This window comes from Mesoplodon bidens, assembly GCF_964165515.1.
Source record: "Mesoplodon bidens genome assembly, chromosome: 3".
Lineage (NCBI taxonomy): Eukaryota > Metazoa > Chordata > Mammalia > Artiodactyla > Ziphiidae > Mesoplodon > Mesoplodon bidens.
This window is the reverse complement of record NC_138178.1, coordinates 141298679-141325849: the sequence shown is the minus strand read 5'-3', so window position 1 is coordinate 141325849 and position 27171 is coordinate 141298679. Positions and strand designations below refer to the sequence as shown.

General features: G+C 42.0%; 1 protein-coding gene across 4 annotated transcripts in view; it reads right to left on the bottom strand.

The window, feature by feature from the left end:
- MTHFD1 (methylenetetrahydrofolate dehydrogenase, cyclohydrolase and formyltetrahydrofolate synthetase 1) overlaps positions 1–27171 on the bottom strand; it is a 57859-nt gene that overhangs the window by 19383 nt on the left and 11305 nt on the right. For all 4 annotated transcript variants that reach the window (XM_081228125.1, XM_081228127.1, XM_081228124.1 and 1 more), the window contains exons 2-15: positions 26863–26947; positions 18833–18892; positions 18337–18390; positions 17329–17465; positions 17107–17207; positions 15203–15339; positions 14209–14320; positions 6179–6306; positions 5588–5685; positions 5241–5414; positions 4257–4393; positions 2668–2714; positions 1963–2070; positions 1746–1820 (exon numbers count right to left, since the gene is read on the bottom strand). In XM_081228125.1, the coding sequence (XP_081084251.1) occupies positions 1746–1820; positions 1963–2070; positions 2668–2714; positions 4257–4393; positions 5241–5414; positions 5588–5685; positions 6179–6306; positions 14209–14320; positions 15203–15339; positions 17107–17207; positions 17329–17465; positions 18337–18390; positions 18833–18892; positions 26863–26947 (1453 nt within the window). The remainder of the gene's footprint in view (positions 1–1745; positions 1821–1962; positions 2071–2667; positions 2715–4256; positions 4394–5240; positions 5415–5587; positions 5686–6178; positions 6307–14208; positions 14321–15202; positions 15340–17106; positions 17208–17328; positions 17466–18336; positions 18391–18832; positions 18893–26862; positions 26948–27171) is intronic.

Below are 27171 nucleotides of genomic sequence, written 5' to 3'. Positions count from 1 at the left end.
CTCACGGAACTTGGAAATTTATTTATTTACGTGTACCATGGTCAAATACTGAAATGGAAAATGCCTTTAAAATGTACTCTCTTTTTCTCTTAACTCATGGTAGATCCGAGTGGCCCCAGCAAACCCTACTCTTCCCATAGTTCCCTTCCTGTGTTACGAGGACTTTGTTTTAAAACCTCAGGTGTGTTTTCAGAGCTGGTGCTCACTGGCTTGTCAAATAGCGTCACAAGCCTGGAACATGACATTGTTTACAGAAGTCAGCAAAACCCTCAGTCACTAAGCTGAGAATTTGCTGCTGAGAACCCTTCTTGACTGAGTACCTGGTGGGTAGACTGTGATAACACAGCACAAGAGAGGATGCCTGGGGACCAGGAAACAGAAGATCAACGTTCTAGTTCCAACCTGGTGAGGGGTGCTGTGGCCATGGACAAGTCCTTTGATCTCAAATCCTAGAGCTTTTTAAAGGATCATTTAAACGTTGAGTCCAGCCCCTCCCCACACCTGACAGAAAGTTCCATCAGCAAAGGTAAGATTAGAAGTTGCCTGCTCTTCTACAGTACTTGCTGCCTTGCAGAACACAATTCTTTTACATAACAAGGTAATAGCTGACTTACCTTATGCAAGGATTTTTTGTGGGGTGTGAGAACAAGAGAAGCTAAAAAATATCAAACTGTGTAAAAGTCACTTTTTCTCAAGTCCAGAGAAAAATGCATATATATAAATAGTGACAGACTGTAAAGCAAGTAGGGCAAAATATAAATCATTACTGCATCTGGAGCTTGTGTACTATTCTTACAGCATTAAAATATAAAGTTGCAAAAAATTAAAAATAAGGTGAGTGTAACTACTTTTGATAACAAGGTAGCACATACCACTTATTGAATGCTTGTATGTGTCAGGCAGTCTAAAGAATATTTACAGATATATAACATTTCTTTCACATGTAAAAGTAACACAAGAATATATTTTGAATTTTATTTTGAAAATTCCCTGTGCTACCCCTTTATAGCCACACCTTTCCCCGACCCATAACTCCTGGCACCCACTGATCTATTTTCCATCACTATAGCTTTGTCTTTTGAGAATGTCATATAAATGGAAGCATACGGTATGCAACCATTTGCGGCTAGCTTCTTTCAAGCAACATAATGCCTTTGAGATTCATTCAAGTTGTGTGTATCAACAGTTCATTCCTTTTTACTGTATGGATGTACCAGTTTGTTTATCCATTTATTACAGAAGCATATTTAGGTTGTTTGTAGACTTTGTTTCTATATGAATACAAGTTTGCCTTTCTTTTGAGTAAATACCTAGGAGTAGAATTTCTGGGTCATATGGCACAGTGTATGTTTAATAACTATGTATTTGTAATAGAAGTTCAAATAAAATACAGAAGTAACCACTCTTGTTTAAGGCCCTGATGCTGCAAAGAGCAGGTATTCAAACTCTAGAAGCTGCTATGCTGCCACACTGGCATCCTGACTCCTATATCCATGCTATAAAGAAGTGTCTTTCTTCTTAGCTGAGAGCAGGTCATCAGTGCTCTATTGACTCTGGGACTAACCACTAAAAATTCAAAGATAAGTGAGAAACAACCTCTGCCACCCATCTTTATGTATATCATAACCTTATGACTATGGTTATGGATGAACTTGTCCAAAATAGGCTACTCTAAGGAGATTATAACCTCCTTATCGATCACCTAATTTCACACAATATCAAAAATGAACAAGGGAAAAGCTTACCCGTAACCTCCGGATTTGGATATCAGAGAACTTTCTCACTCCATTTACTGAGGGTACCAAACGATTAAAGAGAGCCTTAGAGAAAAGGAGGAAAAGGGCTTTTAAGAGAGAGGAACGCCACTGTCTTGCTACCCGCATTATTGGTACCCAAGGGTCCAACATTAATTCGAGTGCTTCAAACCTTCCGAAAGTGCCTGTGGGGGTCTCAGCAGCCTACCTTGTCTGTCTGGGTCTGTTCGTGGAACATCCGGGCATCGATGGCCGCAGCCACAAGGTTATTAGCCGCAGTGATGGCATGGATGTCACCAGTGAGGTGGAGATTAAACTACAAAAGGGTAGAAGCCACATCAGTCTTCCAACTTCTCTGCATCTTTTCACATTCATTCTATTGCAACCAAACCAGTCCCTATGTTAAAGCCAATGGAAAACTGATGGCAGCACAGCTAGTGGACAAACGCCAACACAGCTATCTCTTGAAAACAAACTGCTACCTGTCCTCAGAAGGAACACTGATTTTCCCTAAGAGACATGGCCAATAATCATAAACGCCACACTCCTGGGATCAACAGCAACACTGGATTAGTAAGAACATGCTCACGTCCTTTAAACAGTGAGCGAGAAGTACACTGGAGCGACCCAACTCCACGCCTATATGCTGCTCCCACTTCTGTGGTTATTACTTTGAATTCACTTCATGTTTGTTCTTCCCTGTCTCATGCTTCGTTTAATCACTTGCTTATTATTTTCACTGCAAGCCAGGCTTTGAAGTCCTTGTCATGTCAAAAAAGTAAACTGTTTAAAAGTTGGCAAATTAAGATGTTTTTCTCTGAAGTACTGCTTCTGTTGAGCAAACAAGTAATTTGCCTACTAAGATCTCTAAAATAAACTTTAATCCCAGGAAGGAAATCCCAGACCACATTACCTCTTCCATAGGAATGACCTGTGAGTAGCCGCCGCCTGCAGCACCACCTGGAGGAGAGGTCAAGGTTGAAGACTCATGTTAAGCATGTTTCACCATGACTTGCAAATCAAATGAAAGCAAATCGGTTTTTGTAACTGCTCCGCATATTATTTACTTTTTACAACCACTTTGACAGATTTGATCAAGTGCTTTCTAATTTTCTTGACCAAACTAAACCGCTTGATCTTGTTCACCCTGAGTAGTCTCTCAACTGAGATCTGAATCTAACTGACAAAACCATAAACACATAACATACCTCCTCATTATCTTTAGAAACAGGTTCCCCTTGATTCCTAACATTTGTTAAAAAAAAAAACCAGCCTACAGTTACATAAAGGCAAACCTGTTCAATTTCCTACCCTCATAAATGCTATTCTGGCATTTTAAAAAAGGAATATTTAAAATAAACACAGCAACACAAACAGAGAGACTGCAATTCTTCCTAAATAGGACACATATGGTAGAAAACAGCTTAACTGCTAGATTTTTGCTGGTGCATTTGGATTACTAATCAAAATCCAGTTAAAAATGTCCAGGTTATCAGGTTAACAGTGAGATAAATGTCAATCTGAGGTAGAGGTTTTGTGTGGGGTTTTTTTGTGGGGCAGAGATCACGCAATGAAAACGGGGCAATTTGTGATAAGAGGAAAAGGAGCATATTGGGTTCAATAAGGGGGAAAAGGCTCATTGTGAAATAAAAGGGGGTTATTAAGCTCAAAAGCAGAACTGAGTTAACGCACTTATATCAAAACAATAGGCTGAAGAAGGACAAAGGCGTACCCCGTGTCAACATTTGTAGTAATTGTTAGAACAAGCAGGATATGTGATACCCTATCGCCAAGCAAATGATGAAGCTAACTCTGAGAACCTATTTTAATTAAATGAACATGTCTGCAATACTGTTGGTATCAAAAACTGAAGGTGAAGTAGTTATTGATGTTGTGTTTTCATCTAATCAGAAGAAACACTGGGTTGATGGTATTATCTTAGAGCTTGAAGTAGACGTGGGGACTCACCCTGGTACTTGATAACACTGCCTTGAATTCAAACTACCTCTGAATCCCAGTTGCTGCTATTGTAAGTGGTGATAATACTAACCATCCTAGAAGATAAAGTAATAGGCATAAACTGCTTAGCACAAAACCTGGCACGAAGCCTATACTCAATAAGCATATGCTTTTCTTATTCCCTGTGTGAAACATCTGTAGGGTTTGTCTTTGTCTCTAGAAAGTCAGCATGGTGATCAGCAGCTGTGATTACCTTTACTGTTACTATGAGGGTCGACTATCAGTCATATAAAAGCACCCCTGGCTACATATTACCCATCCCAGGGAATCCCTGTGCAGTGTCAGACAGTGACAGCAGGAGTTGGGGTGATCCAATGAAAGCCTTCACCAAAAGCACCATGATGCTTTTCTGGGAGGTGATGAAGCTGTTCCTAGTGTCTAAATGAGCTGAAGACCCCGCAAACATTCATGGGCCAAGTGGGCCAGGAGGAATGAAGGAGGTGCAGGCGCCCTCTGGCCACCCAGGTCTGGTCTCACTAATACCTTTTATTCCGAAGGTGGGGCCCTGAGAAGGCTGTCGCACACATGCGAAGACGTTCTGATGGAGATGGGCACTGAGGCCCTGCACCAGCCCAATCGTGGTTGTGCTTTTCCCCTCTCCCAGGGGTGTTGGAGTTATTCTTCAAGATGAAAGCAAAATAGGAAAATTACGTTTATGTAAATTAAATTCATGTGTATCACTAAGTCAGCTCTGATCCTAGAGAGTGACTCTTAATCTGAATAACCAGAAAGATGAAAGACATGAAAGGGATCTTTTCCAAGGGTCTTAGTTGTAACTTCCCCCCCAGTTTTAAATTAAAAAAGACTTCTGCATTTTAGCTCTTCGGACAGTTAGGGGCAAATATACTCTACTTTGTAAGAGACACTGCTATACTTTTAATTTCTCAATTTAGTCTCAAAAACTAGCTTTTACCTCAGCCAAACAAAAAAATAGATGAATGCTCAACAGATCTACAGAATTAATGATCTGGGGTTAAAAAAAGGCAATTCCATCTGAAGATCAGATTTTAAGATTCAAACTCTTCCACCTACTAGATGAATAACCTTGACAAATTTTCTCATCTCTATAGAGTTATCTACTCTTCCTCACAGGGTCGCTGTAAGGATCAAATTAGATAAAATACATATGAAAATGCTAAAACCTGGGCTTCCCTGGTGGCGCAGTGGTTGAGAGTCTGCCTGCCGATGCAGGGGACATGGGTTCGTGCCCCGGTCCGGGAAGATCCCACATGCCGCGGAGCGGCTGGGCCTGTGAGCCATGGCCGCTGGGCCTGCGCGTCCAGAGCCTGTGCTCCACAACGGGAGAGGCCACAACAGTGAGAGGCCCGCGTACCGCAAAAAAAAAAAAAAGCTAAAACCAAATTAAAGGAACCTCCACATATACATGGCTAAGCACAAATGCAACCCCTGGTAATAATAATCAGGATTAATATTAAGATTCAACTGGCAAATGGACAAAAACCATACCCGGTCACCACCACGTATTTCCCGTCGGGCTGGTGCTTCAGGCGTTCCAGTACTGACAGCAGGACTTTGGCCTTGGTTTCACCATACAATTCTACCTCTTCAGAGCTCAGACCAATTTCTCGAGCCAGCTTACCAATGGGTTTTGGCTTGCAAGACCGTGATATATCAATGTCACTTAGGAGAAATACAGAAAATATGTATCAACCTTTATTCATGGGACTCAATCAATGCCATCCTAGCAATGACCCACCTCAACCACGTTCGGAGGGGGCATACACATAAACATGGTATCCATCAGCTAAAACCCCACCATCCACAGTGTGAAAACAGCAAAAGCTTCTTTTTACCTTGGCACGGGTGTCTTCAGGTTAAGTTTGTTATACTGAATGATCCACTTCCCTGGCTTAAATTTCTCCAGGAAACGCTTTGCACTCTCTACCGTGCTCTAAACAAAATGACACAACTGGAACTGAGAAGAGCTGATGATTTTAGCCTCCACCTCAGTTCCTAGTCCTGGTCACTCAAGTTCAATCACAAAATGAACAGCTTCAGGATCCACCTGTTAACATGCTTCAATTTGAGGCCGGAGTCTACAGGCAGCAGGATGCCCTGGGCTGCACGCCTCACCCCCACCAGCTGGTTTGTGTTACAAAGGGCAAGAAGCCAAAACATACTGAGTGAAGCCAGGCTGCTCGCACTTTTTTCCCCTTAAGTTATCACATTCCAGAGTAAATCAGAATCATGCTACCCCTACTTCCCTCTATTAATACGACTGATTCTACTTCTCTCTACTTCCATTTCCTTTTTTTCTTCAGAAGATTCACATCCTTACTTAGATTCTGAGTAGGTTCTATGACATTTCTACTTCGGGAGAAATGCAGTACCTGGAATTCTATCAGCTTCGTAGAACTGTTACAGAAACGTCCATTCACACTTACCTGCATTAGCATCACCACTGTCATTGGCCCGACGCCACCAGGGACAGGAGTAATGAAGCTTGCCTTCTCCTTGGCCTCCTTGTATGCCACATCACCCACAATTTTCCTCCCACTTGGTTTTGTATCATCTGGTCAAAGAGGTAAAAAAATCAAAGCACAGTCTCAGAATCACAATCCTGGGGCTTATTTCTAAGTTAGGTGATCAATTACAACAGCTTGTTCCAAAAACTAAGTCGAGTTTAGGGTGTGTAGTCCCATCTGGTTCAAGTGCCTACTTTACTTAAAAGCTGTGGGATGCAATAAAAGCTCCCCATTTATGATAAAAACTCTCCAGAAAGTAGGCATAGAGGGAACTTACCTCAACATAATAAAGGACAAATGTGACAAACCCACAACCAACATTGTTCTCAATGGTGAAAAACTGAAACCATTCCCACTAAGATCAGGAACAAGATAAGGTTGCCCACTCTCACCACTATTCTTCAACAGAGTTTTGGAAGTTTTAGCCACAGCAATCAGAGAAGAAAAAGAAATAAAAGGAATCCAAATTGGAAAAGAAGAAGTAAAACTGTCACTGTTTGCAGATGACATGATATTATACACAGAGAATCCTAAAGATGCTACCAGAAAACTACTAGAGCTAATCAATGAATTTGGTAAAGTAGCAGGATACAAAATTAATGCACAGAAATCTCTTGCATTCCTATACACTAATGATGAAAAATCTGAAAGAGAAATTAAGGAAACACTCCCATTTACCACTGAAACAAAAAGAATAACATACCTAGGAATAAACCTACCTAAGGAGACAAAAGACCTGTATGCAGAAAATTATAAGACACTGATGAAAGAAATTAAAGAGGATACAAACAGATGGAGAGATATACCATGTCCTTGGATTAGAAGAATCAACACTGTGAAAATGACTATACTACCCAGGGCAATCTACAGATTCAGTGCAATCCCTATCAAACTACCACTGGCATTTTTCACAGAACTAGAACAAAAAATTGCACAATTTGTATGGAAACACAAAAGACCCCAAATAGCCAAAGCAATCTTGAGAAAGAAAAATGGAGCTGGAGGAATCGGTTTCCCTGACTTCCAACTGTACTACAAAGATACAGTAATCAAGGCAGTATGGTACTAAAAACAACAACAACAAAAAATAGTATGGTACTGGCACAAAAACAGAAATATAGATTAATGGAACAGGATAGAAAGCCCAGAGATAAACCCACACACATATGGTCACCTTATTTTTGATAAAGGAGGCCAGAATATACAATGGAGAAAAGACAGTCTCTTCAGTAAGTGGTGCTGGGAAAACTGGACAGGGACATGTAAAAAAATGAAATTAGAACACTCCCTAACACCATACACAAAAATAAACTCAGGGCCTCCCTGGTGGCGCAGTGGTTGAGAGTCCGCCTGCCGATGCAGGGGATACGGGTTCGTGCCCCGGTCTGGGAGGATCCCATATGCCGCGGAGCGGCTGGGCCCGTGAGCCATGGCCGCTGGGCCTGCGCATCCGGAGCCTGTGCTCCGCAACGGGAGAGGCCACAACAGTGAGAGGCCCGCATACCGCAAAAAGAAAAAAAAAAAAAAAAACAACTCAAAATGGATTAAAGACCTAAATGTAAGGCCAGACACTATAAAACTCTTAGAGGAAAACACAGGCAGAACGCTCTATCACATAAATCACAGCACGATCCTTTTTGACCCACCTCCTAGAGAAATGGAAATAAAAACAAAAATAACCAAATGGGACCTAATGAAACTTAAAAGCTTTTGCACAGCAAAGGAAACCATAAATGAGACGAAAAGACAACCCTCAGAATGGGAGAAAATATGTGCAAATGAAGCAACTGACAAGAGGATAATCTCCAAAATATACAAGCAGCTCATGCAGCTCAAAAAAAACAAAAACAAAAACAAAAACAAACCAACAACCCAATCCAAAAATGGGCAGAAGACCTAAATAGACATTTCTCTAAAAAAGATATAGATTGCCAACAAACACATGAAAGAATGCTCAACATCACTAATCATTAGAGAAATGCAAATCAAAACTACAATGAGGTATCACCTCACACCGGGCAGAATGGCCATTATAAAAAATCTACAAACAATAAATGTTGGAGATGGTGTGGAAAAAAGGGAACCCTCTTGCACTGTTGGTGGGAATGTAAATTGATACACCCACTATGGAGAACAGTATGGAGGTTCCTTAAAAAACTAAAAATAGAACTACCATATGACCCAGCAATCCCACTACTGGGCATATACCCTGAGAAAACCATAATTCAAAAAGAGTCATGTACCACACTGTTCACTGCAGCACTATTTACAATAGCCAGGACATGGAAGCAACCTAAGGGTCCACTGATAGATGAATGGATAAAGAAGACGTGGCACATATATACAGTGGAATATTACTCAGCCATTAAAAGAAACAAAATTGAGTTATTTGTAGTGAGGTAGATGGACCTAGAGTCAGTCACACAGAGTGAAGTAAGTTAGAAAGAGAAAAACAAATACTGAACACTAACACATATATATGGAATCTAAAAAAAAAAAATGGTTCTGATGAACCTAGGGGCAGGACAGGAATAAAGACACAGACAGAGAGAATGGACTTGAGGACACAGGGAAGGGGGAGGGTAAGCTGGGACGAAGTGAGAGAGTGGCATTGACATATATACACTACCAAACGTAAAACAGATAGCTAGTGGGAAGCAGCCGCATAGCACAGGGAGATCAGCTCAGTGCTTTGTGAGCACCTAGAGGGGTAGGAGGGAGACGCAGGAGGGATGGGATATGGGGATATATGTATACATATAGCTGATTCACTTTGTTATACAGCAGAAACTAACACAACAATGCAAAGCAATTATACTCCAATAAAGATGTTTAAAAAAAAAAAAGCTGTGGGATGACAGGTGTTTGCTATTTCCTAGTGAGAAACTTACTTTACCTGCAAAATTCCACAAGATGCTTAAGTGGTTTTTCAGAACCAGGAGAATCCTTTTGTCTTCTGTCAGGTTGGCAAATAAAGTACCAACTGTTTTTTATTCTTAAAGCCAACCACCAAGTATACAATGAGCACCTTTTAAAATGTTAATTTGCCAAGGCCTTCAAAGGAATTTTTTAGGTGCACAAAGCTCCAGCTATATCACAGCTGCCAGATACGGTTTCTACAGCAACTGTCAGCATTTTGTAAGCTCCAGGCATGAGCTGGAGGAACAATTCAACATCCAGTTCCAAAGACGAGCAGCTACTTAAATGTATGCAAAAAGGCAAAGAATATAATTGCACTCCCATTAAAAGGATACAAGAACAACTACAAATCTTAGCAGCAAAGAATAGCTATTCACGAGAACAAAACCCCATGATGCATCACTGCTCACTCACTCCTACACTTGGCTTCAGTGTACTTCCAGGAGGGGCTGGGGACAGGGCTAGACCTTGTGGTTGGTTCTAAGGCAGGACCTGGTAAGATCTTAGCCATTTCACCTCTTTGATCAGATTGCCACAACTAAGAAAGGAAGCCTCAGGATTCAGCCCAAAAGCCAGAATTAAGCGACTTCGGCTCTAGGATCAGCTCTTTCACTAACCTCGAGTCTCCAGTCCCTGTGGGCTCCTTACTGATCAGAAGTCCAAAGGGGCAAAGAAGGATGAACACTACCTATTTCACAAGCTTGAGGAGAATCAAGTAAGAAATTGTGTGTGTTTCTTGAGGTTGAAAAAACACTCTCCGGGCTTCCCTGGTGGCACAGTTGTTAAGAATCTGCCTGCCAATGCAGGGAACACGGGTTCGAGCCCTGGTCCGGGAAGATCCCACATGCCACGGAGCAACTAAGCCCGTGCGCCACAACTACTGAGCCTGAGCTCTAGAGCCCGCAAGCCACAGCTACTAAAGCCCACACACTTAGAGCCCGTGCCCCGCAACAAGAGAAGCCACTGCAATGGGAAGCCTGCGAACCGCAACGAAGAGTAGCCCCCGTTCGCCGCAACTAGAGAAAGCCTGCGCGCAGCAACAAAGACCCAACACAGCCAAAAATAAATAAATTAATTTAAAAGAAAAAACACTCTCCAAACATAAGGGTTTCTCTTCCTACCCTAGATACATTAGATATTTTCTATATGTACTCTCAGGATCTGGTGAACACAACCCCTTGTGATGGTTTCAGGCTTCTAGATTATAAGGCAGCAAGCTACGGCAATGGCAGAACATTTCCTCTCATAATCACTAAGGTCGTTTCAAAATGCCAGGGAAATAACGATTGAGGGTTGCCCTTGTATGGGTTTCAATTGTCTAACACTGAAGTTAGCTAAAAATACCCCCGTACCTCCTTCTATTTATGAATGTTAGTCACTTTCTCCGTGTGTTTCTGCATATATAGGAGACACGTCAATGACTGCACAACCTAACGCTGCACTGCGTGAGCTCAGCTCTGCTCCTTAATCAAACGCTATCAGGCCTGGCTTCAGTGCCCTCTGATGTACGTACAGGGTTTCACGGAAGGTGTGATGTGGTCAGTGGAAAAGGGACCCCGTCTCTAAGCACATGGCTCCAGAAACCAACAAACATTTTGCTTATCTATCCCAGCCTTAGAATTTCTCTTTCATCTGGAACTATTAGTGCAAAACTACTTAAGATCCAGCTAAGGGACTTCCCTGGCGGTCCAATGTTAGGACTTTGCGCTTCCACTCCAGGGGGCATGGGTTTATAATCACTGGTCGGGGAACTAAGATCCTGCAAGCTGCACGGTAGAGGGAAAAAAAACCCCAATCCAGCTGAGCCTTGAGTCCTTCACATGTAATTTGGGGGCCCCAATAACAGGGTCCAGTATAGAAGACACTACGCTGGATAGGTTGAGACTGGATTGAGGGGGGTTAGGAATCTTTTCCCCCCTTTTATAACCCTTCCAAATAAAACACTATTAATCCAGCCCTTTTCAAATTATCTTTAATAAACCACCAGGAAGAACACTTTTACATGTTTCTCTGGCCAATACTTTCTGCTCTGTACTTGAATCTTAAAAAAATATTCCTCAAAAAAAAAACCACAACAAAACAAAAACCCGTAACAAAACAACAACAACAAAAAAAAACTACGTACCTTAATTCATCCTTAATTTGGAAAATAACTTAAGATGCTATCCCTGAAAGGACCAAGCAAACGATTTAAGTAATCAAAATATGAACCAAGAAGTGGCCCAGTTGTGGAAAGTGGTGTTTCAAGAATGAACATTTGAACCCTCCTACACTGTTGGTGGGAATGTAAATTGGTACAGTCACTATAGAGAACAGTATGGAGGCTCCTTAAAAAAACTAAAAATAGAGCTGCCATATGATCCAGCAATCCCACTCCTGTGCATATATCCAGAGAAAACCATAATTCAAAAAGATACATGCACTCCAATGTTCACTGCAGCCCTGTTTACGACAGCCAGGACATGGAAGCAACCTAAATGCCCATCAGCAGAGGAATGGATAAAGAAGATGTGGTACATATATACAATGAAATACTACACAGCCATAAAAAAGAACGAAATAATGCCATTTGCAGCAACATGGATGGACCCAGAGATTGTCATACTGAGTGAAGTAAGTCAGAGAAAGACAAATATCATGATATCACTTATATGTGGAATCTAAAAAAAAGGGTACAAATCAACTTACCTACAAAACAGAAATAGAGTTACAGACGTAGAAAACAAACTTTGGGTTACCAGGGGGTAAAAGGGGATGTGATAAATTGGGAGACTGGGATTGACACATTCACACTATTACATATAAAATATAGCTAATAAGGACCTACTGTATAGCACAGGGAACTCTACTCAATACTCTGTAATGGCCTATATGGGAAAAGAACCTAAAAAAGAGTGGATATATATATATATGTATACCTGATTCACTTTGCTGTGCACCTGAAACTAACATAACATTGTAAATCAACTGTACATCAATAACAATAAAAAAAAAAAAAAGGAATGAACACTTGCAAAGAGCAGTCTTTAGGTCCTCCTGCTCACCCTCGGGTCTGTAACAGTGATCCTGCCTTCCTTGGCCAACAGTAACGATACTTATTCACCTATATCCCCAGGATCAGAAAAAGTACAGCTGACCAGGAGGAAAGATACTGCTCTGACCTTATTCATATTTTACCTTCTACATGAGGAATAAATGTGAATAGGAGGTTAAGTTTCATGTGTAAGTCAACATTTCATTTCATAGGAGACTCAAGAGCCCTACCCAGGTTTTTCTTCTTCCCTCTCTCAAATCCAGTCTAAAACAAAAAAAGTCAAAAGCAGAAATATGATACAGAATATGCAAGGTTTTAAACAGAATGAGCTTGAATGTCACGTTGCAAGTACTGAAAGTGAGGAGTTGTAGGAGAGCAATTTCTTTATCACCCATCAGATAATTATACTACAAGAAAATGAGTGATCAATTATGAGCTACTGTCTTAAAAACATGGTACGGAGAGTGGGAGGGAGGTTAAAAACGGTGAAGGCTTGACAGTGACTCATGTTCCTGGCAGCTTAGTGTCTATATTTCAAACTTGAGATGGGAGGGGAGGAAAAAGAATATTCTTGCTATAACTCTTTTTAACATTCCAACAGATATGGGTGCCAGCAGTCAGAAGGCACAAGCTGGACACGGCACCTATAGGCAGATTAGTGGAGAAGAGGCACAGGACACCAAGCATGAGAGACACACAGTGAGAGAAACACCAAGTTCTGCAGGAGGGGAGGGAGGGAGAGAAGGATTTTCAAAGAAGGAGAGATCATCTCTTGCTGAAGGAAAATCAGACAAGGTTTGGAAGGAAGAATGGACATTTTGGACAGAGAGGAAGTGGGGAGGAAGTCACTGAAAGGGAAGATCACGGTTGAGCTTTATTCAGTTGTGTAGCCCAAGGCCTGGAGTGGTGCCTGATGCACAGAAACAGTCACTTGATTAAACATTGTTCCTTTTTTGAACCCACGAGGTATGTATACAAGTATTCACTGAATTGTCCTTTCAGATTTTACGTTTGAAAACTTCATGAGCAAAGGACAGCCTGCCCCACTAAAGATGCAGGCAGAGGAGCAGCAAAGTACAAACAGGCATGTGCAGGAGAGCATGTGGTCCATTTTACAACAGTTTAAGACAGGTATTCACAAAGTGTGTGTGCGAAAGAAGGCCACAGAGGTGGCTGAAAGTAGTATGGGGCTAAGGAGTCTGGCAAGTAACATGGAAGAAAGAGGCTCACAGGTCCACATCAAGACCCATAAACATGGCAAGAGCGCACAGATGGATCTGAGTGGGAATCAGCTGGCGGTAGGGAGACCAGGGAGAAATTTATAGCAGTGCATCCAGCAGAGAGGGTGACCCTCAGTGGTGACACTGAGAACAGAGAAGAAAGGGAAAAAAACTCATAAGATTTAAAAACGGATCCATACATGGAACGATTGGGAGGGAAACTAAAAGGTTTCAGACTTGTGGGAAGGAAGAATGGTGATGATATCACTAACCAAACAGTGCAGTGAGGGGTAACTTAGGGACGAGGATGCAAGGACAGTTTTGGACATGACTATAATGTTGGCTTTATCCTTGGCCTAGAAACAGCCCAGGCCAAACATCTTTGCAAAGCCCTAACTAGAGGACTCTTGACACAATGTGTCCCTCTCCTGGAGTCTCACAGCACTTTGCAAAGATCACACTATATTTTAACCATCCTTTGTTAAAAGCCATCTCTACGTGATGATAAAGCGAGAAATCATCTTGCCTCCTCTCCCACCTTCTCCCTGGACAAGGTCATCTTGGACTGCACGGCATGGCACAGTGGCTAAAATCACAGGCTCTTCCTGCAAGGGGCAACTATGCCGTCTACTAACTTCATGCCCCCATGGGTAGGCTGATCACTCTAAACCTTAGCACTTCAAGCCTAAAATGGGACAAGGGGTTCTTGCTTGGGCTTCATCTTCCTCTGCCCAGCCCGCCTCCAGAAACCACCTTCTTCCCCCAGCAACACTCACCTGGGACATAATTGATTCCACAGTCGATGACTATTGCCCCTGGTTTGATCCATTCCCCTTTCACCATTTCAGGCTGACCAGTTGCAACTACCAGGATGTCACCTTTACTTATCTAGGGAAAGACAGTTCTGACTTCAGAAACTAAACAGTGAAACATAAAAAAAATCTAGAAGTGGAAAGGACATCTGTAAGCTTTGTATGAAATTCTTCATTGTCGTCAGTTATTTTATGCAGGCCACACACTGTCTCTGACAGCTCTTCATATACTGTGCTCATTCCTACACACGCCAAAACCTCCCCTTTCACTAGATATTTTACTGAATGGGGAACCTGATGAGAACCTTTGAGACAGGGAGGAGTACAGGCTTGGAGCCACAGGCCTGGGACAACGTCCCTGAATTACATGACACCTGGAGACTGCCCCCTCTTCCCCCGAATGTGGGGACCACCACCTTCAGCAGAGCATTGCTTGGGGAGGATTAAAGAGGTGCTAGGCCTCTCTCCTGGTCTCTCCCCACACTTAACAGACTGCACTGTCAATTGGATGTGTCCATGTGAGAATTTCTGGGCTCAGGAATCTGATGCAGGGGTCAAGAACAAGCTGTGACCGAGGTCACAAGACCACTGTCCATAACCCGCTCTGGACACCTCCACCTCTGAGACCACCCACTGTCGCATATGTGGGATCTGGCTGCCATGGGTCAACCCCAGTTCCTATACTGCTAACCCCTATCTACCACGAGATGGACTGGCACAGAAAGAATACAGTCCAAACAAAAATCTGCATAGACTTGGACAAGTTTTAAATTTGAATTTATTTCTTCATCTTGTAAAACAGACAAGAATCACAGAATTGTTAGAGGGGTTAAACGCGGTAATGAGGTAATAAAGTACATGGCAGCTTCTGGCACTTAAATATGAACCATCCCCATTAGGCAAGAACCCCCGCCACACGCGGGAACGGGCATGCAAACGCGCGCGCACGACCCCTTACCTCCTCGCCTAGGTGGGCAGTCTTGGAGTGGCAGGTGGTCACTGTGGCGTGGCTCCACAGAAGCAGGTCATGCATTGGGGCACCAACTATTTTACTGCGCCCGACCACCACAGCGTGCCTTCCAGCGATCTGCACCCCTGAAAGAAAAGCCAGCGTGCATCAGAGAACTGGGGGAAGCTGCCCTCCTTCGCATGCCACCTAAATGGGAGAACTCAGGACAAGTGCACAAAAGCAGGTTCTTAGCATCAAAAAGCTATCTTCCTAAAACCATCCCTTCTTTGGCTACCCAGGGTTTCAGCTACAAGTTGGGACTTGTACATCTGTCCTTCTTGCTGTGGGTTTTTGAGAGGAGCTTAAGCCAAGATCCATTCATTGAGTCATAGGAGAGTGGGGAGAAAACCTACACTCAAATCAGAAAGAAACCCTGACATACAGCTAAACAGCCATATGGAAGAAGAGGACATATTACATTACATGGGAAAAACAGTTATAAAAAACAGGGTGAATGTAATGGGGTGGAGGGAAGGTAGATTAGTATCAGTAACTCTTTAGTTCCTCATCCAAATTTCTCTTTTGGCTTAGGGCCCGAGCCACAGGGTTATTTGTAGGGAAGTGATAAAGGGGAACTTAACTGTAGCAAAAAATTTTCTTTTTGTTTACTGAGCACCCATTCTTCTGGCATTATCCCAATGTCCTTTTCAGGACTGACATACTCTCCTCAGTAGAGATGGTGTGGGTGAACACCCAAGAGTGAACAAGTGACCATATTTCATCCCCTGGACAATGAGATCCATCCCATGACTCTTAAGCACAAGGATGCAACAGGCTGGAGCTGCTCGGGGCCACCAAGTAGAGCTCAGAACGAGCCACCACGCAAAGGGGAGCAGAAATAAGGTCCTGAGGACTCTACTGAGCCCTTCTACCCAGCCCCACTGAAGCAAATTCTTCCTTAAGGCAGTTTGTGTTTAAATCGTGCTTCTTGTGTAACATTAACTCTATCCAAAAAAGTTAAGTTTCTGTATAATGCTAACATCATGAACATCTAGAAGTAAAGCCCTCAAAGTGTGAAGTGTTTACAAGGTAACTTTCTATACTTTTTAGGATACAGTAAAGGACCTGAAGCTGCATTAGGGCAAATGGTCGCTTCAATATCAACAAGTGGAGGTGGGGAGCCTACAGCTGCCACGGCTCATGGGATTTTTTTCTATCAAGTTGGAACACACTGTGTGCTAAACATGCCATAGAGTATAAATTTTGCTGTAGGACTGAACAATAATAGCTGTCCCAAGGCTTACAGATTGACCTTTCCTTGCCAGCCACAGAAAATTTTAACTTACGTTAGCTAACACTTTCCACTTGAAATTTCTGATCCACTTCCTTTAAACAGGGCGCACTTCCTTGTAAAAAATAACCTCTGCTAAAAAGTATTCACGATGAAATTAAAATACCAAGAGGCTGACTAGGTAATGGGGTAATACGGCCAATTATCCAAGGAATCCATTTCCTAGATCTACAACGGTGACTCGGGGCCCATTCTGGGATTCAGACTTTTCACTTTGCACCCTATGGACTATCTGAATCTTTATTATCATATAGGTTACTTTTTCACACAAAATAAATTGCTTTGTACTCAAATAACTCTGAGTTCAAATCTTGGCTCTGCTGCCTCTTGGACAAATTACTCAATCTCTCTGAGAGTGTCTTCTCAGCTATTAAACAATACCTACCTACTTCATAGGGTTGTTGAGAAAATTGAGAATTTAGGTAAAGAAGCCCCTAGCACACAGGTCCTTGTGCCAATCAAGCCCACTTATTTAGGGCTCACAGTGTATCTCCCCTATACCTCTGAAGGTCAAGATCAGGCTCCATGAAATGGTGCTTTGTTTTTGTCTGGTTGTTTTTACCTGTCTTCTTGATGAGTTCCAAGCATCCTTTGGGTGTACAAGGGATGAAACAGTCATTTAGGTTACCTCTAGCAAGTTTTCCAGCACTGATGCTAGTCAATCTGAAACAAGGAAAGTGATAGGTGTCTTTACTCTTTAGAACCAAAATTATGTGTTCCTGAAGTAGAAATATATTATAGTCACAATCATGCAATGTGGTACAGAAAGCCGAGTCACACTCACCCGTCCACATCCTTTTCGGGTGCAATAGCGTTGACCAATGCTTCAGTGTTAATGGGATTCTCTGAATCTAAAGGTAGCTGCACTATGAAACCATGCACATTGAGGTCTTCATTCAAAGATGTAATGCACTTTAACACCTAAAAATAATACCACATATAACTTATATACCACACAGAAATCAACAGGGTGGAGAAACACTTTACAAGTCAGAAGTCCCATTTTCCCCCCCGAGAGTTTAACTGCAGTCCATCTCAGAATGTACCTTGCCTTGGATCCTGAGAGCAACTCTACCTTAACATGGAATGTAACCTTCAGGTGTCTTGCAAGAAATCCAACAAACAAAAGAGCTAAGAACTTTAATAAACTATTACTACAACAGTAAAATCCATGGTACCATCACCCAAATCAAGATTTCTGTGATGATAGAAATGTTCTGTAATTTGTACCTTACAAGTGGCTACTAAAATACTTGAAATGTGGCTTAGTTCAACTGAGGAACGGAATTTTAAACTTTATTTCATTTTAATTAAATGACCACATGGGGTTAGTGGCTATCCTGCTGGACAGTGCAGATGGAGAACATTTCCACGACCTCAGGAAGTCCCTTTTCCCTCCTGCCGCTTCCCAGTTAATCCCCCACAGTTCTGACTTTACTCACCCATGATCTGTTCTGCCTATTCTTGAACATCATAGAAATGAAATATACATTTCGTTTTTCAAGTGCAGGTAACAACAGGCCAGTGATCAGTTTTCAATGAACATCGCAGGTGATTTGCAAACAAATGATGCAGCAATCACACTGGGAGTACCACACATTCACGCCTAGCACTGCCCCATGTACTCTGTGGGTATTTTCAAAGATTTCCTGAAGCCTGAGTCTATGAAGAAAGAATTACCTGGAGGTCTCTTGTATGCTGAATGCATCAGTCCCTTAAAGTTCCACTAAACTAAAACCAGAGAGGAAAGCACTTCAGCTGCCCTCTTAACAGTTGATTCTTAACAGCTCACCTCAGATTCTGTGGCCGTTCGTGGTAACTTAATGTGCGTGGCTTTGATCCCGATCTGCAAGAATGAACATTTAAAACAGGTACATGGCAAAAGGACTTGAGACATGGGCCCATTTCTTCTACAGATGTGACTAAGACAAACCAGGAGGTGGCAGGCATCATTTCACCCTCATATATCCTGAAGAATGAGTCTCTCACTTTGACCCATCCATCGTTTACTTGTTAACTGTCACCACGGCACTTAAGCAGTTTTATGTCCACTATTCCTGCTCTTTAGAAGCAAGCGGATCACTTATTAGAAAACATTCCAGGGCAAACCAGAGGCTGAAGCTCTGTCAGCCATTTCTAACTTGCGAAATACAGAAACTGAAGTCTGCTGTGGGCGATAAAAGTTTTTGTCAGGGGAGCACAAAGGGGAAGGGGTGGCAGACAGGACCTGGGGAGGGGGAGGGGTAAGAGTGGAGGGGGGGCGTTGGCGCCGCTGTTCTGGGCTTTACCTCTTCAGCAGCCTTCAGCTTCACGTTTATATAAAGATTAGAATCATCTCTGTTGCCGACCTAGAATAATAAAGACATGCAAATCAGACGATTAGGGAAAGGCAAAGTGTATGGAAAAGCTTCTAAAATTTTAGTTTTGATAAAAGGAATATTTAATCACAAGACTCCTGTTAGGGTGGACCTAATCCTAGCTCACACGGAGCAGACGCCCACGCCAGGCAAAGGGCAGTCTGCTGCCCTCAAGACAGAGGAGGAAGCACGCAGAAGCCAAGTCCCCTGCCCCACCATGCTAGGTCTCACTATGTTCCCTGCTTCTTTAATCACGGACATATTTAGTTTTTCATTGTAATCATTTATCTAAAATTTTCCTTTACAAATATTTTTCCATGTTTCGGTGGTTGACATTTGTCCTTTTCAAAGTTGACATGTCCTCTCGGGGTGATATGCCACAATAAGTTTGGTTTCTTCCAGAACTGCAGAGGGAAAAACGGTACGTCCTTGACACCAAAGGTAACTGATGCATGGTTGCTTTAAACAGGACAACCGTGGAGAAAGAAGCTGGCCCTAGGAACAGAGTATCTCCAGGTCTGGTCATGCTGATGCTGTTACTGGAAGCTCCCCTCAGGCTCACAGAACACAGCCTTACTCTTAGCTGCAGGTGTCCTTTATAGAGAAGTCTCAGTTTTGCCAGTGCTAATTTGAATTTCAAGAGCCAGATGAATGTGGTGAGGGGAATTTGATTTTTCTATGGGTTATTTGCACCTAAGTGCATTAGGTGCTTCCTGTGGGGCTTCCCTAGAATTTTAGAGCCTCTCATGTTTTGTTTTCGTCATTTTATATATATGATCTTTGCCCCTATCATCCAACCTTCATTGATTCAGTTACCAGATTTAATACACTCTGGGATTTTTAGATCAAAGTAGGAAATAGAGTACTGTTTTTTCATTTTTATTAATATTGTAAACAAAGAATTTTGCCTGCCATTTCAGTTCTATAAGGATCAAGTCATTAGCCCCTGCAGTTGCTGACCTGCAAGTACACCCTGAAAGGAATTCAAGGTGAAGCATTCCATGTTTTGGAATATATGGGCCCCTTAGATAGTTCAAATGCTTGTCTTAGGAAGAATTTCAATGACCCCAGATTCTTGCATCTTCCCACACATAGAAAAGCCCTAAAAGTATTAACTGAGGGGACTTCCCTGGTGGTGCAGTGGTTAAGAATCCACCTGCCAACGCAGGGGACATGGGTTTGGGCCCTGGTCTGGGAAGATCCCACATGTGGCAGAGCAGCTAAGCCCGCGAGCCACAACTACTGAGCCTGCGCTCTAGAGCCAGCAAGCCACAACTACTAAGCCCGTGTGCCACAACTACTGAAGCCCACGCACCTAGAGCCCGTGCTCTGCAACAAGAGAAGCCACTGCAATGAGAAGCCCGTGCACTGCAATGAAGAGTTGCCCCCGCTCACCACAACTAGAGAAAGCCCGCGTGCAGCAGCGAAGACCCGATGCAGCCAAAACTTAAACAAATGAATACATTTATTTAAAAAAAAAGTATTAACTGAGAGCTGATCCTGTGACCAGCAGTAGCCTTTCACTGAGATCTTGGCTGCCTGTATCCCCCAGCCCAAATTCACACACACACACATATCTATATACTGGCTCCCCCCCTACCTCTTTGGAAGTTTCTCTGAGCAATTAGAGACTGTCACTGTCTCCTAGGCTACAGCACTCAGTAAGACATTGAATAAACTCAACTCACAGCTCTCACATGGTACGTTTTTTAAGTTGACAATATTTATAACTACAATTAGTTATTTCGACTTAACTCGGAGATTAAATGGTTTTATCAGTCACTGCCGGTTTGCTTTTGTTTTTTTTTATAAATTACAACTTCTCTGTTCTATACTTTATCTTCACCTCTCATGTAGCTAAATGCAACTGTAAGTCACTTTTCCAGGAAAGGTGTGTGGGCATTTTCCTGAGTCTGTGTGCACCTGAAAATATTTCTCTGCTGTCTTTGCACTTGAAGGCACATTTGGCTGAGTTTGGAGTCATGACATTTTCCTTCAGAGTTGCTGTCTTTGGCATCTAGTGTGACAGAAGTCTGAAGTCTTTTGTTGTTCCTTTATAGGTAACTTTTCTGTCTGAATGTTTCTGAAGGAATTTTTCTGAAACTCCAAAACTACCACCAGTTTTTTAACAGAAAGCTTAACAGTTATGAGCATATGTCAAAATCTTACTGTAATCCTAATGCAAAGAAAAAGACCTCTTAAGTTCCAGTTCAAATATTCTCATATAGGCATTTCATAGGGAAAAATGGTTATATAATCATTGATAGACTGGATGCAAAAAGAATGTTTAGTTGAAGAACAGTAGATTCTTGACTGACAGGCAAGTGGGTGGATGGCCTACTGGTTTCCCAGAACACATCTTAATCCCATTATAGTTTATTTAAAAAAAAAATCACTTAGGCATTTTATCAGAAATAACAATTTCTTCCATGAAGGAGGTGAATTACATCATCCAAAAAACGTCCTATTGAGACAGAAAAGGAAGTGGGCAGGGCACAACCATTCCAAGAATGACACAACCATTAAGAACAGGATACCACAAAGATCGGTTAGAATACATTAGGTCCAAGATGGAGCAAGAGTCTACTTCCAGTGGACCTTGAGCCTCATTATACACTCACTGTAATACATTAGCATATGCTAAATGACACACCCATGGGTGCCATGACAGTTCCGAGGCTGACCATAAAAGGCCCAAAAGCAGCACGGTGGCCCAATCCCTGGAAGTCCCTGCCCCTCCTCCAAAATACCTGGACTAATCCTCCCACTTGTTAGCCTATGAAATTACCCAGCCCATAAAAACTAGCCACCCCCACACCACCGAACCACTCTCTCCTTTTAAGATGGCATACGCTGTCTATGGAACGTGTACTTCTCTAAATAAACTTGCTTTCACTTCACTATGGCTCACTCTTGAATTCTTTCCTATGAAAAGCCAAGGACCCTCACCTGGCGGCCTGAGGGACTCACCCAAGACCTGGGATATGACCATCCTCTTGTGCCCCATTTTTCCTACAACACTATCTTGGAACAAGTTAGGGATTTTTTTTTTTTTTTTTTTTTTTTTTACACAGGAATCTACAAACTGTTTCTGTAAAGGGCCAGGCAGCACATATTTTAGGTTTTTCAGGCCACATACTCTGCAACCTTCTTTTACTCTGTCATACCTTCTTTTTTAACCATTTACAACCTGAGCAGTTTTGGACATGGGCCACAGTTTACCAATCCCTGTTTTACACTATAAAATATCTTGGGTATTGGTCTACTGATTAATTTTTCTTCTGCTCCAGGAGCCTTTTGTAAACATTCAGGCCAATTGAGTTTATTTGTTTTTGTTTTGTCCATGTCTTTTGTGAGGATTGAATAAGTTACTATATATAAAGCACTTTAGGGCTTCCCTGGTGGTGCAGTGGTTAAGAATCCGCCCGCCAATGCAGGGGACACGGGTTCAAGCCCTGGTCCAGGAAGATCCCACATGCTGTGGAGCAACTAAGGCCGTGTGCCACAACTACTGAGCCTGCGCTCTGCAACAAGAGAAGCCACCGCAATTGTACACAAGGAAGAGTAGCCCCTGCTTGCTGCAACTAGAGAAAAGCCCATGCGCAGCAACGAAGACCCAACACAGCCAAAAATAAAATAAATAAATTTATAAAAAGCACTTTAAATAATACCTGGTAGGAAGCAAGTGTTATTATATTATTAATAACTATTTTATGGAAATACAGCCTCATTTGTATCTCTTTTTTTAAATTTTTATTTATTTTTTGACTGCGTTGGGTCTTCGTTGCTGTGCGCGGGCTTCCTCTAGTTGCAGCGTGCGGGGGCTACTCTTCGTTGTGGTGCGTGGGCTTCTCATTGTGGTGGCTTCTCTTGTTGCAGAGCATGGGCTCTAGGTGTGTGGGTTCAATAGTTGTGGCTCGTGGGCTCCAGAGCACAGGCTCAGTAGTTGTGGCACACGGGCTTAGTTGCTCCGCGGCATGTGGGATCTTCCCAGACCAGGGCTCAAACCCATGTCCCCTGCATTGGCAGGTGGATTCTTAACCACTGCGCCACCAGGGAAGTCCATCATTTGTATCTCTTGTGATGAAAAGCCAAGTCTTAATTTCCGTTAAATATTTAACTATTTGTAAGTTATCAGTCCGCTGTTTTAAAAGAAATTCCAACTTGTAGGTATATATGCCTGGACCAGATCCTGAATATCCTTAATACATGCTAATGAATTAGAAAAATGAATGGGAAAAGCAAATTGATTTTGGAGACAGATAGAGCTGGGTTCATATCCAGACTCAGTAGCTTCATGTCTGTGGCTTTGGGCAAGCTACCCAAGATCTTTGACCACCAGTTACTGTTACTGAACACAAGTTAGGGTGCTCCAGGCACAGTGAGGCCAAACAAACTGAAACGTTTGGAGTTTGGAGCAAAGAAAGGTTTATTGCAGGGCCAAGCAAGGAGAATGGGTGGCTCGTACTCTAAAACCCCAAAGTCCCTGATGGTTTTGAGGGAAATGCTTTTATAGGCAAAATTTGGGTTGAGGGCTACAGGGTATGTGACTTTCTTCTGATTGGTTGATGGTGAGGTAACAGGGCGGTATTCCAGGAATCTTGTGCTCAGCCTGAAGTTGCCATCCTCCACCTGGGGGTCTCAGTTCTGCAGAACTCAAAGATATTGTTATGTATATTCCCTGAGGAGGAACTAGGACCTTGCCCCAAGGCTGTGCTACACCATTGTTTCTAGACTGTTCCTCCCATGTGTCTGCATCCCCTCCCTTCCCTGATTAGCAACTGTTTGAATCTGTCCTATGGAACTCAGGGAAGGTCAAGGAGGCTGAATGAAGCCTATTTCCAACAAACAAGATATGGGGGACACAGGAAGGATTTGTACCAGGGAGGGCCCCATAGGGTCCTGCTCGGTTTCATACAGCTCCCATCTTGTAGGGGTAGAATAAAAATCAGAACAACTAGTAATATATACAAATCATTTGAACTACAGGAGTCACTCTACATAAGCAGTACTGTTGTTCCTTCTGTAAAGGATGGGGAGAGTGGGTGTAGCTGGATGGATTGTGATCAGATTTGCATTTTGACAAGGGCTACATTTGCAGTTAAAAGGACTGGAAGTATCCAGATCAGAAGGCTGTAAGCAGTTGACTAGTGGCCCAGAGGGTGGGAGCAGTAGAAATCAAAAGGAGGGAAGATATCCCAAGGACTTATGAGAGGCATTACCAATAGTACCTTAGTCCCTAAGGGAATGCAGAGAGCAGGGAGATGCCCAAAAGAGACAGCTCAGGTTTCTAGTTTGAGCATGTGGGAGAATGGTGGTGCCTGTCACCAGGATGGAAAAAAAACAAGAGGTCTGAGGTGGCACAGATGTGATTACAACATAATCTGTGAGCCTTGCATCATAGAAAGATGTTGATTCTGGTGCTAAAGTACAAGATTAAAATATTCTACCACTGTTTTATTGCAAGGACATAAGAGACAAGCTGCAGAACAGTGTTTATGTAACAAAAACACTTTGCAATCAATAAATTTAAAATAGGAGTTTGGAAGTTAATTTTTAAAAAGCAGGAAAAAAAACCCTCGATATTGCTACAAAAAGGTTTACAGAAACAGGTATCTTGCCTACGACATTTACTCTTCCTACAACAAACAATTCACAAGAATAAGCCAAGAAATAACTGGTCCCACAAAAGTACCAAGTGGACACCCACAACATATACCTTCGATTCTTAGTAATTTGCAAAAATGGAAAATCCACCACAGCACAGGACATACCAGGCAGAATGACAGGCCTTCTGTGCTTTTCTTCTCAACTAAGGCCTCTCAGATAATGAATAGCAATGGGGGAAAATATTTAAGTACTATTCACTCTGAAATTCTTGATGAACATGGAACAGAAACTTAGCAAGGGATTAAATGATATACATGGAGACATACATACAGAGAGAAGTGTGAAGTGAGGAAGCAGGTGTTTCTGAAGGGAATTTCAAATGCAAGCTATCGGTTTCCTGTCATCCCAATCAACCCTTCAAACATTCATTTGTACATCTGGCCACATGACACATATTTATTAAATACCTCCTACCTATTTATCGAAGGCCTCTTACTGGATGAATCTGGAGCTCTTGAAAGAAACCTCAGATAGAAAGTATTCTCCCATGTAGCTATGGGACTGGGGAAGCTCACTTAGGGAAAAAATAAGGTAGAAAAGAAATCTGAGGGCTGAGCGTTGAGGTATTCGAGTGGTCTAGGTATCAGGAACAACAAGCAAAAAAGATTAGAGAAGGAGTAATGTCCTAGAAGCCAAGAGCCTAGAACCAGAAGAGATCCAGGTTTACAAGTTCCTGACCTACAGCTGGTATCTGGGGTCAGATAAAACTGCATAAGGCAATGGTTCCCAAAGTGCAGTTCACACACTCTTGCGGGAACCCCAACACCCTTTCAGAAGATTTGCAAGTGCCATAATACTATGATGTCATTTGCCTTTTTCACTGTATTGATATCTGTTTTGAGGCTGCACAAGTTAGGCTGTGTAAGACTGCTGATGACTTAGCACTAAATCAAGACAATGGCACCAACCTGTACTAGTCACACAGTCTCAGTAAAAAAAAAAAAAAAGACACCAATTTCACTTAGAAGTGCTCTTGATGAAGCAGTAAAAATTATTATTAAACGTTGACCCTTGAGTACATGTCTTTTTAATATTCTGCATAAAGAATGGGGAAGCAATCACAAAGCACTTCTGCCGCATACAGAAGTGGTTGTCACCAGGAAAAGCACTTGAGCTTTCTTGCCTTGCAAGCAGAACTAGCAGATTTTTAAATGGAACACCATCTTTACTTAAAAGAACAACTGACAAATAATGATTATTTGGGCTTGAATATTTGGCAAATATTTTCTCAAAATTGGATAAAGTGAGCCTGTTACTTCAAGGAAAATAAGTAATAGTATTAATTACCAATGACAAAATTTGAGCTTTCAAGCAAAAATTGGTATTTACGTACTCCTGTGAGCTTGACAACTTCTCAACAAAGACTTTTCTGATAAGTTTGTTGGTGATATTAATGATTATGATTTTTAAAATATTGCATAATGAAAGGTGTTAACATTTGGAAGACCTGCATAATTCAGTGAACCATTATTTTCCAAATGGGGAATGAAGGACATAACAAAACCAGACACAGGTAAATAGCCATTCAAACTGCAACATAAAACAAGATTTTGATTTAACAAAGTATGAAAGTTCACTGATGACAGTTTCAGAGTCCACACTGCAGCTACCTTTTAAAAACTTTACTTACTGAGTCCTTATAGTATTAAAGAAAAATATCCACAACTATCTGGGAAGACTATTAAAAGAACTCTTCCTTTTACAACCATACGTCTGTGTAAGGTCAGATGTTCTCCATATATTTCAATCAAACCAGCATAGCAAGAGATTGAATATAGAAGTAGATGGGAATCCAGCTGTCTTCGATTAAGCCAGACAGTACAGGGTTTTGCAAATATGTAAAACAATGCCCCTCTTCTCACTCAATTTTGTTTCTAAAAGTTACTTTGTCATAAAAATGTTACTTATGCTAACACACAGTGAGCTTACTCTTGGCATTTTTAAATATACAAATGTCTTTAAAACTCGTAGTTTTAATTTCTAAATAGTATATATCAATGGATAAATCCATATAAATGAAAGTTTACGGGTGTAAAGGGTCCTAAGACCAAAGGTCAAGAGATACTGGATTAGGGAAAGGTACCCACAGAGAACAGCAGAGGGCCAGGACAGGCCAACACATACAAGTTGAGCTGAAGAGGAGGAGACTGCAAAGAGAAACTTGAAAAGGTCTGAGGTTTCACAGAAGCCAAAAAAAAAGAGGAAGAGCTTTGATGTGCCTCTTGTCTTAAGTGCTATCCAGAGATTGAGAAAGGAAGAAAGATATTAGTAGAAATACACTATCACAATACCTGTAAAATTGCCAGGCCTGGTGTGAAATCAGGTGCTTGCTCCTTCATCTGAATGACTTGGTTCTTCAGTCTCTCCCTTATTTGCCTAGAGAAACAGGAAAAAATTGGAGTTAACATTTAATGTTTCAAGCCACAAATAAGCCATGTGTATTACTGGATGTATTTCTCTTTTAAATTAAAAACACCTTAATTAACAGACATTATCTGATATAATATGTAGTACCTTGTACCACCCATCAATTTTCCAGGCCTCAAGTAGACATGGATCTTTTCTAACTCTTATTGACACTGACTGGGCCATGGGGCATG